General features: G+C 36.1%; 1 protein-coding gene and 1 non-coding gene across 6 annotated transcripts in view; one reads left to right on the top strand and one right to left on the bottom strand.

Moving 5' to 3' along the window:
• Window positions 1–13,484, top strand: part of NIPBL (NIPBL cohesin loading factor) — a 202,114-nt gene that overhangs the window by 168,999 nt on the left and 19,631 nt on the right. For 4 of the 5 annotated variants that reach the window (XM_047093423.1, XM_047093397.1, XM_047093390.1 and 1 more), the window contains 2 exons: window positions 8,152–8,260; window positions 9,786–9,922. The exons of the other annotated variant lie outside the window; for it this stretch is intronic. In XM_047093423.1, the coding sequence (XP_046949379.1) occupies window positions 8,152–8,260; window positions 9,786–9,922 (246 nt within the window). The remainder of the gene's footprint in view (window positions 1–8,151; window positions 8,261–9,785; window positions 9,923–13,484) is intronic. 5 annotated transcript variants of the gene reach the window in all.
• On the bottom strand, window positions 11,150–11,255 carry LOC124523675 (small nucleolar RNA U13). Its single transcript, XR_006965075.1, has one exon. It is a non-coding gene; the product is annotated as a small nucleolar RNA U13 (small nucleolar RNA).

Raw genomic sequence — 13,484 nt, 5'->3', positions numbered from 1 at the left:
AATACAGCTACAAGTGGTAGTTTTGGCAGAAGCACTGCATGAAGAGAAGGCAAATCTGTATCCATCGTAAGTATCTGTTCCAGTAAGAACAAAATGCTGCCCCTTCCATTATGGAAATCTGCCAGTGTAATCAACGTGCTTACAAAGTAACTGACTGTTCATCCAGGGAATGGTTCAATGGTTCCACATCAGGGATTTGGTGTTGGTCTCTACTGCTGACAGATTGGCACTCAGCAGTGGCCATGGGCCAGCCACATTGGCCTTCCCGAACAGAAATCTGTGTTCCTGAATCCATGGGTAACCACCATCCCTGCCACCATGGACAGTTTGTTCATGAGTGCATTGAGCAAGAACAAGAGTAGTTGGGGAGAGAGGCTGATATCCTCAGAGAAGGTACCTACAGAATGAGTCCTCCAGTCCACTTAATTATTTAAATCCTCCTCTGCTGAGGTCATCTTTTGGTGGACATTCATGTGGGACATAAATATCCTTATATTTTATATGCATTCAGAGATATCTATCCACATGCCTCTTTCCTAAATTTCCTTGTCACTAACTTTCTAATCATCTTCCTTCCAAGTCCCTAACCATCCAGCCAAACCATTGGCCATAGCCCATGAACCAATATGTAATCACATATCTGGTCATTCCTTCTTCCAAGCAAAGTGAATAGCCAGGTGCACTGCTCGTAGTTCTCTGTTCAGTGGGGGAATTTCCCTTCACCACTGTCCTTCAAGGATGTCCCAGACAGAGGCGATGGTGCTACAAAATGTCCACTTTGGAATGGTCCTACATATTGTGCAGACCCATTTATAAACCAGGCCTAAGTCTTCTCTTCCTTGTGAGTTGATCTCTGGGAACTCCCCATGAAGCCATAGGTACAGGCTGGAAGAGAGAAAGGCAGTATAGCAGGAATAGGAACCCATAGACATTTGGGCTGCTTCTTCGTGTAATTTACTTACACCCTTTAGATGTGCTCTCACCCAGTCACATATATACCACTTCCGTTTGATGCTGCTGCTGTGCGTACCCAATTTTATGTCTTGGTGAGTCAGGTAATACCCAGTTCATGATGGGCAACTCAGATCACATGGTAATTTGGTGGCTCATGGCTAAGCATTCAGTATCTGCTAAGGCCCAGTAGAGGCCAAGAGCTCTTTTTCAAAAGGAGAGTAGTTATTCATGGAGGACGATAATGCTTTGCTCCAAAATCCTAAGGGCTTGTACTGCATGCAGTCCACCTATGGGGTCCTGCCAGAGACTTGAAACAGTATCCCTGTCTGCCACTGACACTTAAAGTACCATTGGATCTATTGGATCATCTGACCCATGCTGCAGAGCAACTTGCATAGCAGCCTGGATCTCTTGCACAGCCTTCTTCTGTTCTGGGCCCCTCTCAGCACAGGCAGCATCTTGGGTCACTCAGTAAATGAGCCAGAGTAATACACCCAAATGAGGAATTTGTTGCCTCCAAACTCCAAAGCCCACTAGCCATTGTGCCTCTTTTTTTTTTTGGTTATATATAGGAGACGCCAGATGCAACAACTTATCCTTCACTTTAGAAGGGATAGCTTAACAGAGAGCCCACACCACTAGGACCCCAGCAATTTCACTGAAATAGAAGACCCCTGAATTTTGTTGGATTTATTTCCCTACCCTCTGACACATACAAGTCTTATCAATAAGTCTAGAGTGGTTGCTATTTTTTGCTCACCAAGTATAGTCAGCATAATATCATCAATGTAATGAACCACTGTGATAATCTTATTAAAGGGAAAGGTAATCAAGATCCTGCAAACTGAATTATAACATAGGACTGGAGAGTTAATATACGCCCGAGGTAGGGCAGTGCAGTGTATTGCTGGCCTTGCCTGCTGATAGCAAAGTGCTTCTGGTGGGCTTTGATGGGGATGGAGAAAAAAGCATCTGCCAGAAGGTGCCAGGTAACCAAAGAATGTATTAATTTGCTCAAGTAATAATACCTTATCTGGTACAGCAGCTGCAGTTGGAATCACTACTCGTTAAGCTTATGCGAATCCACTGTCATTCCCCAAGATCCATCTGTCTACTGCCCAGGCCAAATGAGCGAGCTGAATGAGAATCTGGTGGGAATTATCATCCTTGCATCCTTCCAGTCTTTGATGATAGCACTAATCTCAGTAGTCCCTGGTGTAATGTAGTATTTTGTCTTACTATTTTCCTGGTTCATGGTTTCCACTTGGCCTTTCCCACCGTAATAACCCTCACTACACAGATCAAAGAACCAATGTAGGAATTCTGTCAACTGCTGAGTATATTTATTCCAATTTTGAGTTTTGGTACTTGGAAATAATCATAAGATGAGTTTGGGGATCCACTGGACTCACTCTGAAACAGACAAGAGTTATACCTCCATTGACCACCAGACCTCTAACCACCCACCCTTCACTCTGAGCCACAGCGATCTTTAGGGTCTCTTGGAATTAGTGTCAGTTCAGAACCAGCATCTAATAATCCCTAAAAGGTCTGATAATTTCCTTTTCTCCAATGTACAGTTAACCTGATAAAGGACCATAGGTCCTTTTGGGGAAAGTTGGGGAAAAGATTAACAGTATATTTTCCATAGAGTATGGGACTCTTTCCTCAAGAGGATTTCTCAGAGAATGCTATGGACTGAACGTTTATATGTCTCCAAACTTCATATGTTGAAGCTTAATCCCTAGTGTGATATTAGGAAGTGGAGCTTTTGAGAGATCATTAGGTAATGAGGGTGGAGCCAGCATGAATCAGCATAGTACCCTCCTAAGAAGAGACACAAGAGAGATCTGTCTGCTCTCTGCCAAATGAGGACATAAGAAAACAGCCATCTGCAAGCCAGAATGAGGATCTTCATCGGAATATGCTGGCACCTTGATTCCAGAACTATGAGAAATAAATTTCTGTTGAAGTCACCTAGTATGTGGTATTTGTTATAGCAGCAAAGACAGAAATCGGAAGCTAAGACCAAGCTAAGACAGAAATTGGAACCAAAAGTAAGATGCTGCTGAAACAAATAATGTGAAAGTGGCTTTGGAATTGGGTAATCAGTAGAGACTAGCAAAGTTTTGAGGTGCATACTAGAAGAAGCTGATACTGCTATGAAGAGACATTTAAAGGCAGTTCTGATGAGGGCTCAGAGAGAAAAGAAGCTGTAGGGAAAGCTTTTGTCTTCTTAGAGAATAAATACAATCTTGTACAGAATGTTGGTAGAAATATGGACAGTAAAGGCCATTTTGATAAGGTCTCAGGTAGAAATGAGGAACTTGCTATTGGACAACAGAGAAAAGGCAGTCCTTGTTATAAAGAGGCAAAGAACTTGGCTGAGCTGTGTTCTTGTTCTAGTGTTTTGTGAAAGGTAGAACTTCAAGCATGAAATTGGATATTTAGCTGAGGAGATTTCTAAGTAAAGTGTTTAAGGAGCAGTTTCGTTTCTGTTTATAATCAAATACTGTCTCTGTCTCTATCAACCAGTGAATGGATAAAAATAATGATATAGCCTCACAATTTAATAGTATTCACATCGTAAAGAAACAAACTGATGATACATACAACTTGAGCACAATAAAAATATTATGCAGAGTGAAGGAAGCCTTACACAGAACAGTACATATTCTGATTCCATCTATATGAAGTTCTAGGAGAGGCAAAATTAATCTGTATCTGAAAAACTCAGAAGAGCGATTGCTGGGTTCAGAGATTGACTGGAAAGTAACATGAAGGAACTTTCTTTTTTTCTTTCTTTCTTTCTTTCTCTCTTTCTTTCTCTCTCTCTCTCTTTCTTTCTTTCCTTTTTAATGTTTTATTTATTTTTCAGAGAGAGACAGAGAGGGAGTGGGGGAGGGGCAGAGAGAGAGGGAGACGCAGCAAAGCAGGCTCTAGGCTCCAGACTGTCAGCATAGAGCCCTATGTGGGGCTCAACCCCATGAACTGTGAGATCATGACCTGAGCCAAAGTCAGGCGCATAACTGACTGAGCCACCCAGGTGCCCCAACATGAGGGAATTTTCAGGGATAATGGTAATGGTCTATATTAGTGGTTCTAAAAGTTACTGAAATTACCTGCAACTTGTTAGAAATATGAGTTCTAAGGCTTTACCTCAATAACTCTAAGGTGGGCCCATCATTCTGTGTTTTAATGGTCTCTCCAGATGATTCTGATATAAGCTAAAGATGTAGATCACTGTTCTGTATTTTTTTTTTTTAAGTAAGCTTCACACCTAGCGTGGAACCCAGCATAGGGCTTGAACTCACAATCCTGAGATCAAGACCTGAGCTGAGATCAAGAGTTGGACACATAACCAACTGAACCACCCAGGCGCCCCTTTTAATGTTTTTTGTTTTTTTATGATCTGTATCCTGATAGGAGTTTGAGTTGTAATGATGAATGCACTTAACAAAACTGAGCAAATATATAAGTCATTTCATGTAAATTTTATCTCGAAAGGGAAAAGGAGGGGGGGAGTATATTGTCTACAATTTACTTTGAAATGTATCAAAAATAAGATGTATAAAGATGTGTGTGTGTGTGCACACATCTTTTTATGTATATACATGCATTTATGCATGTGTAAGTGTAATGCTGGTTTAACATCAGTGTGTGTGTGTGTGTGTGATTTAACACTAAAGAAGAAGAAATAAGTAGTCATTTCAGGGACACAGGGAAAATTTTTGATAAAATTTAATGCCTTTGAATGATAACATCCAATAAGCTAGGAATAAAATATGACAGAGTAACTACAAACTAAAATGAAAATCATGCAAAATGGAAAAATGTTCAGAGAGATCTCATAAAAAAAGAAAAAAAAATAGTCATCAGGGGCCCCTGGCTGGCTCAGTAGAGCATGTGGCTCTTGATCTCAGGGTCATGAGTTCGAGCCCCACATTGGGTGTGGAGCCTGCTTAAAAAAAAGAAGAAGAAAAAGAAGAATACCATAAAAAATGAAAAAGAAAGGAAAAATAGTCATAAATATGTTGAGATGATTGTAAAATATATGTGGAAAAGCAAAGAACTGAAGACAGTTGTCATGTCTGAAAATGCAGGAGCACTACCTTGCCTTACCAAATATAAGGACTTAGTTTTAAGGATACAGTAGTTAAGATAGTGTGGTACTAAATGGACCAAAGGAACAAGATGCAGAGCCCAGAAATCAGCCTCCACATAGAAGGGGTATACTTACTATAAAACAGAAGTGGCACTGCAGTTAATGGGGGGAAAGATAGACTTATCAGTAAATAGGGCTGGGAAAATTGGCTTATCCATAAGGAATTTTTTTTTTTTTTTTTAGATAGAACTACCTTATGACCCAGCAGTTGTACTGCTAGGAATTTATCCAAAATATACAGAAATGCTGATTTGAAGGGGCCCATGTACCCCAGTGTTTTATAGCAGCACTATCAACAGTCACCAAATTATGGAAAGAGCCCAAATGTCCATTACCTGACGAATGGATAAAGAAGATGCGGTGTGTACACACACGCACACGCACACACAATGGAATACTACCTAGTGATGAAAAAGAATGAAATCTTGCCATTTGCAACAACATGGGTGGAACTGGAGGATACTATGCTAAGCAAAATAGTCAGAGAAAGATATATGATTTCACTCGTGGAATTTGAGAATCTCAACAGATGATCATAAGGGAAGGAAAAATAAGATAAAAACAGGGAGGCAAACCATTAAGAGACTCTTAAATATAAAGAACAAACAGGATTGCTGGGCAGGGGGTGTTGAATGGGTAACAGGCGTTACTGAGGATACTTTTTGAGGGCCAGGTGTCATATGTAAGAGATGAATCACTGGGTTCTATTTCCGAAGCCAAAACTACACTGTATGTTAACTAACCTGAATATAAATTAAAAAAGAAAGAATTGATTGCTACTTTAACTCAGTAATCACATCATATAGATTAAAGAAAATCTTTAAAACTTTTAGAAGAAAATATATGTGAATATATTTTTGACCTTTCTGTAGGGAAAGATTTCTAAAGGATTTCTTAAACAAGTTCCAAAACCATTAACCTTAAAAGATTGATGAATTTCATTGCATTAGAATGAAGTACAATTTTTTAATCAAAAGACATCTTAACACAAGTCACAAACTAGGAAATGATATTTGATACACATGTGTAAGAAAGGATCCTTAGAGTATGTGAAGAACTCCTCTCCTACAAATCAACATAATTTTCCAAGTAGGAAAATAGGTAAAAGTCATGATTAGGCATTTCATACAAGAAATAGCATATATGGCCTATAGGGTGTTCAACCTCGTTATTAATATGGGAAATACAAATCAGTACTATATCTTACACCCATTTCATTGGCAAAAATTGAGAAATCAGGTGATAACAAATGAGGGAGAAGAGATGGATTAAACAATGTCTCTTTACTACTAACTGAGAAAATACAACCAAATTGAAAAAATATAGCATTATTTCATAAAGTTAACATTTATATATCCTGTGACCTAGCAGTTCCACTTGAAGGTATATACCCAAGAAAACCTCGCATATGTGTGCCAGGAGACAGATAAAAAGAGTGCTCGTGCTAGTGCCACTAAAAAATTGTAATTAACCTGTCTTCAGAATAGATCAATTAATTGCAATATTGACACACAGTAGCTGTTGTATAGCAGTTCAAATGAATAAAATGTAGTCATTTGCAACAACCTAGATTACAGTTAGGGACATAATGTTGAGTGAACAAGGCAAGACTACAGAAGACTACGTCCACTATAATACCTTTTAGAAAGTTGAAAATGAAGCAAAATTATGAACAGTATACAGCTGACACCATTTTTTAAGCAAAAAAAATTATAAAATTCCTGATAATGGTTACCTTGAAGTGAAACAGAAAGATGGAATAAGGGAAAGGGGAGTGCATTGGGAAATAAAGGTTTATGGAAATGTTTTTGAGTTGGGTTCACAGTAAGTAAATCAATTAAAAGGGCACATAGCAATATGTACTTATACTATTGTGTACACTTTATATCTTGGAGAGGAAAAAACAAGAGGGGATTATTTTCTGCTCCTGCCTGGAAGAGGCTAGCATGCAGTTTTAATAGCTGCTTAAGGAATTGAGTTATAGAGCAGGACAAGGAGAATTTGCTGTACAGAGACAAACTAAAAATTGAAATTTTCTTTATTTCTTTAAATTGAAGAGGATGAGGGCAGTGTATGCATTATGTTATTCTGATTGCTGTCAACTGTTTTAATCATTCATGCATCTTGTAGTGAAGGTTTAAACTTGAGCTTTCCAATATTAGCCACATGTGTTTTTTAAACTTAATTTGAATTTTTATTTGTATTTAATTTTAACTCCTCAGGCGTACTAGCCACATTTCATGTGTTCAGTAGCTGCATTTGTCTTGTGGCAACCATATTGGACAGCACAGATACAGAACATTTCCATCACTGCAGCGAGTTATATTGGACAGCACTGGAACTCTTCATGAAAATCACATATACACTTCAACTTCTTTATAGCCCAAAGTTGTATTTGCTAATCTGTATTAAGAAAACATATACCTTAGATGACTTTACAACTGACCTGTGATTGTAAAAGTTTGAATTGGTTTTACTTTTTGGCCATAGTTAGACCGATCTTTTCTCCGCATCTCATCATTCCCAACACTTTTCTAACATTGTTTATTAATAGTTTGGCAAAGGATAATACAGAAAAGAAATCTAGCCTTATGTTTTATAATTTTATAATTTTAAAATTTAAGATGCAATTCAGATGATGTTATAATTATATAGAAAGTATAATTAACTCTTACTTTTTTGAGATATCAAAGGATTTGAAATAATGAGGAATAGAATTCTAATTCTTTAAAATATTTCAACTAGCATTGGGCATTAAGGAAGGTCACCTTTCTCATTTCTCTCATATCGTACCTCAGTTCCTACACACAGCAATTTAAATACTCCATACTAACATCGCTTGAAAGTATTTATAAATTACTGGTTTTAAGATATTTTAAAACATTTGCTATATATTTTTGTTTATTTGCATTTTCCATATTGTTAATGACAAATTGAAAAGCTTATTACTTATGGACACATTTAATGCGTTTATATTATTGCCTAATGAATAATTATACTGGGATTTTTTTTTTATATATATACATATATAGTTGTTGAAGTCCGAAGAGGATTCCTCATATAAACCTGTGAAGAAAGCTTGTACTCAACTTGTTGATAACCTAGTTGAGCACATTCTTAAATATGAGGAATCTCTAGCTGGTAAGACATTTTATATATTGGTCATTAAGTTGATTTTATAAGATATTTTAAAATACTTTGGGCACATTTCTCAATTTTGCCTCTGGTTCTGCTTAGCCTAATAATTAACTACTTCACTTTTAAATGAAGGTGGGTTTTTTTTGTTTGGTTGGTTTTTTTTTGTGTTGTTGTTCATTTGGTGTTACATCCTAGATTATATTGTTTAGGTTAACTAAGATTACCTAGAGCAGTATAATAAAAGCCTAGGCCTCATCTCTTCTACATATCTTTTTGATGTCATGTTGTACAGATGTAAAAGTCCAGGGGCTAATATGTATTTAGTTAGTTGCACTCATCCTAAAACTGTTTGGTATCTTTTAAATGTTAAAAAACTTTCTCTCAAAATGAAACTGTTTTAACTATTATAAAAATGTTTTTAAAAGATTTGTAGTACATTCCTAATATCATTTATAATTGTTATGTAAAATGTGCTTAATCTTGAGCTAGATAAAGCAGCTAATATTTTTTAAATTGACAAATTCCTTAAATGCTTAATATTTTATATTATCTATTACATTATTTAACAGTCACAAATCTGAAGCTATTAATCAGATTATAAGTAAATATATAAAACTGTAAAAGCTATAATTGATAATCTCTTACTTAAAGCACCCAAGACTAACATTACTTCCCATCTCCTAATGTACATTGATGAGGAACAATAGTCAGCCTTGGTCATCCTCCAGAATTGGGGGCCAGTTGCCTCTTGCAGAGGTACCATGATGGCACCTAAGGAAATTGTTGGTATCCTTTATATTTTTATGCCTTTTTTTTCTTTAACTTTTTTTTTCATTTTCCATGTGTACCTCTTTTTCTTTTTATCTCCTAGTTCTGTTTCCCTTATTTTTGCCTCTCCTAGATTTTAAGGGTGATACTGTTGTCACTTAATGTTGAAAATTGTTAATCTCTTCTAAAAAACTAATTTGCCTCCTAAGAACCATTGTATCTCCTAACTAACAGCATTTTCCTCCCACTGGAGCAGCAGTGGGTTTACCTTTCTGACGTAGCCCTGGTCCAGCTTCTTAATTTGTCACTCCAGTCTTTTAACATTCTTCTCCTGCTGCAGCTTTGCTTTTTTCCCAGTGCCTTCAAACACGGTATCACCTCAGCGAAATTGCTTTTGTCCTGCTTTGCTAACTTGCCCATACTGACTTCCATCCATTTTTAGATATAAGAAACACCATGTTTATTCCCAAAAGCCCATTCCTAAACTTCTTAACTCATTCTATTTTTTTTAACTTCAGTCCTCCACCACTCAGTGTAAAATTTGCCTTGCATAGTGGAGCCTCTTTGGTCTTTTATTCTTAATGTATGTAATATGTATAATAAAAAAAAAATGTAGGAAGTCTAGTATCATAAGAAATGCTAATCTTTTATTGAAGTATGTACTGAATCAGTTCAGGGGATAATATTGAGTAATTTAAATAATCTGTATAATTTCCACTGCCTTGTCGTATTTTAGTATCTTATTTCTCTGTTTTTCCAGACTCTGACAATAAAGGTGTGAATTCTGGAAGATTGGTAGCTTGCATAACCACTTTGTTCTTATTCAGCAAAATAAGACCTCAGCTCATGGTTAAGCATGCCATGACTATGCAGCCATACCTTACCACTAAATGTAGTGTAAGTATAGAGCTGTCCTCTTTTTTTATGTCTTACCATGTAGTATTTTAAATTTAGAATTCACATTGTGTCATCTACATTTTAAATGATCGACTGTGTCATGTACTCAAATATATGTTCTACTATTTGTGGCAAGTTATATAAGACATCATTTTTCTGATATATTAAAAATGAAGTTCTGACTTCATTTCTCCATAAGCTCCTCAAGTTAAATGCTTATTAAATGCTTCCTAAATGTTGTAACTATTGTTAAGACCTCAAGAGTGAATGAGGCAGAGTTCCTCTCACTCAGAAATTTACTCTTTTAGATTCTGAATTTGCTTTTCATTTGTCATTTCAATATATTTTGAGTATATTTATTTTCTAATACATCAGTAGGTTGAATATGGAAAATCTAGTATATCAGAGATGTTAGGTGGCTGTTTTAAATTAATATTGCATACTCTGTTATTCTAAGATAAAATGTGAAAATCAAATAAAACATTGCTTATATAAAATAATCCAGCAGTTTATATGACAGCATGGCGAGTTAAATGGCTTGTTACAAACACTAAATTTTGAAATATTCTAAAAACTTTAAAATGTAAAGTTTCTTTTACTTACTATGTCCCCAGTGTTCCTAAGGAGCTAATTTTAACTGTTTTCTCTACAAGATTTGTTTTGCTGCTGTGGTCGGGTTTTCTGGTGATCTAAATTAGGAAGTTCTAGATGAAAAACCTCAGGATGTCCTGAGAAATTTTAAGAACCAGAAGATAAATATGTATAAAAACAACATTATAATAATTTCTGAGACCCTAATTCTATCTTTAGGGTTTGTATTAAATTCAGAAATAAATTGATTAATATGTATTCTATGGCCAATAATAATGGCTAATATTTATTGAACACAGTGCCAAATACAGTGAAAAATTTTACGTACATTATATCATTTACCTTGTGAAGTATTATCATTATTATCTCAGCTTTATAGATAAGGAACTGAAGCTTTGAGAATATAAATAACTAGCCCAGTATCACACAGCTGACCAGTCCCAAAGCTAGAATTCAACCCCATGTCTGTTTGCTTCTAGGACTATAACGAAACTTGCATAAATGGCCCTTGTTTGAATCAGTATTTTTTTTTTTTTTAGCAAGATTACTTTGAAAACATTTTGTGTAATCTCTGTGTGTGTGCGTGTGCGAGTGCGCACACTCGCATGCAGACATACATAAATGTTCTTTTTATCATGTCAGATGGGTAATGTGCCAAGGTCGTAACAAGGTTTGAGAGGCACATTTCACATAATAGCATGAACACCCACCCAATCATCACACTTATGAACTACAAAAGGATCTATAAATATATTTTTTATTTGACCCTGTAGGTATGCCGAAAGGAAGGATGAATGTTAGAAAGTTTTATACACACACATGAAGTTTTTATATAAATAAGGCCATCTCCTATGTGTTAGACACATTTAAATGTTTGTTTTTTGTACCCTACCTCCATCTTTATTCTTCTTCACCTCAGGAGAAACAACCTGGATTATCCTACATACTATATCCATGCTTCTGTAATTGTGCACATGCACACATATATAACTGGTTGACTGGGTTTTTAAAAATCAGGTTATGGAGTGCCTAGGTGGTTCAGATAGTTAAGGGTCAGACTCTTGATTTCGGCTCAGGTCGTGATCTCATGATTCATGGGATCCAGCCCTGTGTCGGGCTCTGGGCTGAAGGTGCAGAGCCTGCTTGGGATTCTCTCTCCCTCCCTCTACCTCTGCCCCTCTTCCGCTCATGCTCTCTGACTCTCTCAAAATAAATAAACTTTAAAGAATCCGATTATGTTATATACCTATCATACATATACGTATTGTATGTGTATAGATTATCCATTTTATGGATATTCTATGATACATTTAACCATTTCCCAATTTGGCAGATATTTACATTGTTTCCTATTGATAGGGACTACAAAACAATTCCTTAAACATTCCTATTCATATACCTTTAAGTACTGGTGCTTTTTATTCTTTGGGATACATCCTACAGGATGGACTTGCTAGATTAAGGGAATGTTCTTTTGGTTCTGGTTTTGGGTTTTTAATAGATTTTTCCTGATTGCTGGTGGACTTGTTTTAGAGCCTCTTTGGAAACCAGTGAAGGACCATCTGTGTCATTTTTACACTCTTTGCCAGTCAGGTGCAAAGCAATAGTTCATTTTGCTTCATTTTCCCTTCCTTGATTTCCAAGAAGATTGAGCATCTTTTTTATGATATTAACCAATTGTACTTAATTATCTGTGATTTGACTGTATGTGTACATGTATATTTATATGTCATTTGACCATTTTACCTTTGAATGGTGGGGCTTTTTTTCTTTCCTTTTTTTGGAAACTCTTTAGTCTAAATTTTTTAGATGTTGAAACATCTTATGTTATAACCATTTCAGATGTTTATCTTCATATTATGTTCTTTTGTTCTTTTCCTTCACGATTTCCGTCTTTAAATTTTTCTTCTAGATTTTAAGATACTTCTTTTACTTGATTTTCTAGGCTGATAAGAGTAATTCAAAGTAAAATTTTAGCTGTGATTCTCAGATGAATTTATTTTGACAAAAACTCTTCGTTCCCTAGACCCACTGTAACTCATCCCTTGTTGCTTAAAGCACGTGGGAGTGGGAGACAGCAAGGAACAAGGTTTCTGTGCTACTTAGAAGTACTCATTTTATTTTTTTTACTTAATCCTATGGGTATGATGAGAGGATGGATGAATGTCAGGTGGGCACGTGTTAATCAGCTCAAAAAAGTTCAAAATGAATGTCAGTAACCTGTTGCTAAGAATAAAGAGTGATTAACTTGACTAAATAAAAACATATATTGAATGTCTTACTTCACAAAAATAGTAACTGGTTGCCTTGGGGCAGGGGTGCTGGGTAACAAGAGGATAGGGGGGTGGGAAAGAGATTTTTTTTTTGGAAAGAGACTTTATTATAAATTCTTTAATAAACTTTTGGTTTTTTTAAATATTCTGCCTGTTTTTTAAACTGCCTAGTTTTTAATAAAAGTTTTAAACTTTTTTAATATTAAAATTTAATTTTTCAAATTTTAAAATAAAGAAGTCTTATATCTAGTTCTGGGATTCTGTATTTTCATCTGTCATAAAAAGGGTTAACAGAAGACTTCTCAACCTGAGCACAATTGACACTTAGGATTGGATTATTATTCTTTGTTGTCAAGAACTGTTCTGAGCATTACAGGATGTTTGTCAGCATCCTTGGCCTCTGTCCACTGGATGCCAGTAGTACCCCCCAACTCCCCTCTTGGGGCAACAAAAATGTCTCCAGACATTGCCAGATATCCCATGGGGACACACTCACCTCCAGTTGAGAACTACTAAGTTAACATACTCCAGTTTGAAAAATACTGATCTTGAAAAACAGTATCAGTCTTGGTAAAATACTCAGTTAAGAGTTAAACATCTTTGTTCAGAATTGGCTTGTGTTAACGTTTTCGGGGAAAAAAAGAATAACTGTACCATTGTGATTAAGTGACTGAAAGGTTACATGGTAACTTAGTGGC

This window comes from Lynx rufus, unplaced genomic scaffold (genome assembly GCF_022079265.1).
Source record: "Lynx rufus isolate CCGP_SWC_20201006 ecotype Redwood Valley unplaced genomic scaffold, mLynRuf1.p SCAF_1, whole genome shotgun sequence".
NCBI lineage: Eukaryota > Metazoa > Chordata > Mammalia > Carnivora > Felidae > Lynx > Lynx rufus.
The sequence above is the reverse complement of the archived record's forward strand: the minus strand, read 5'-3'. Positions and strand labels throughout refer to the sequence as shown.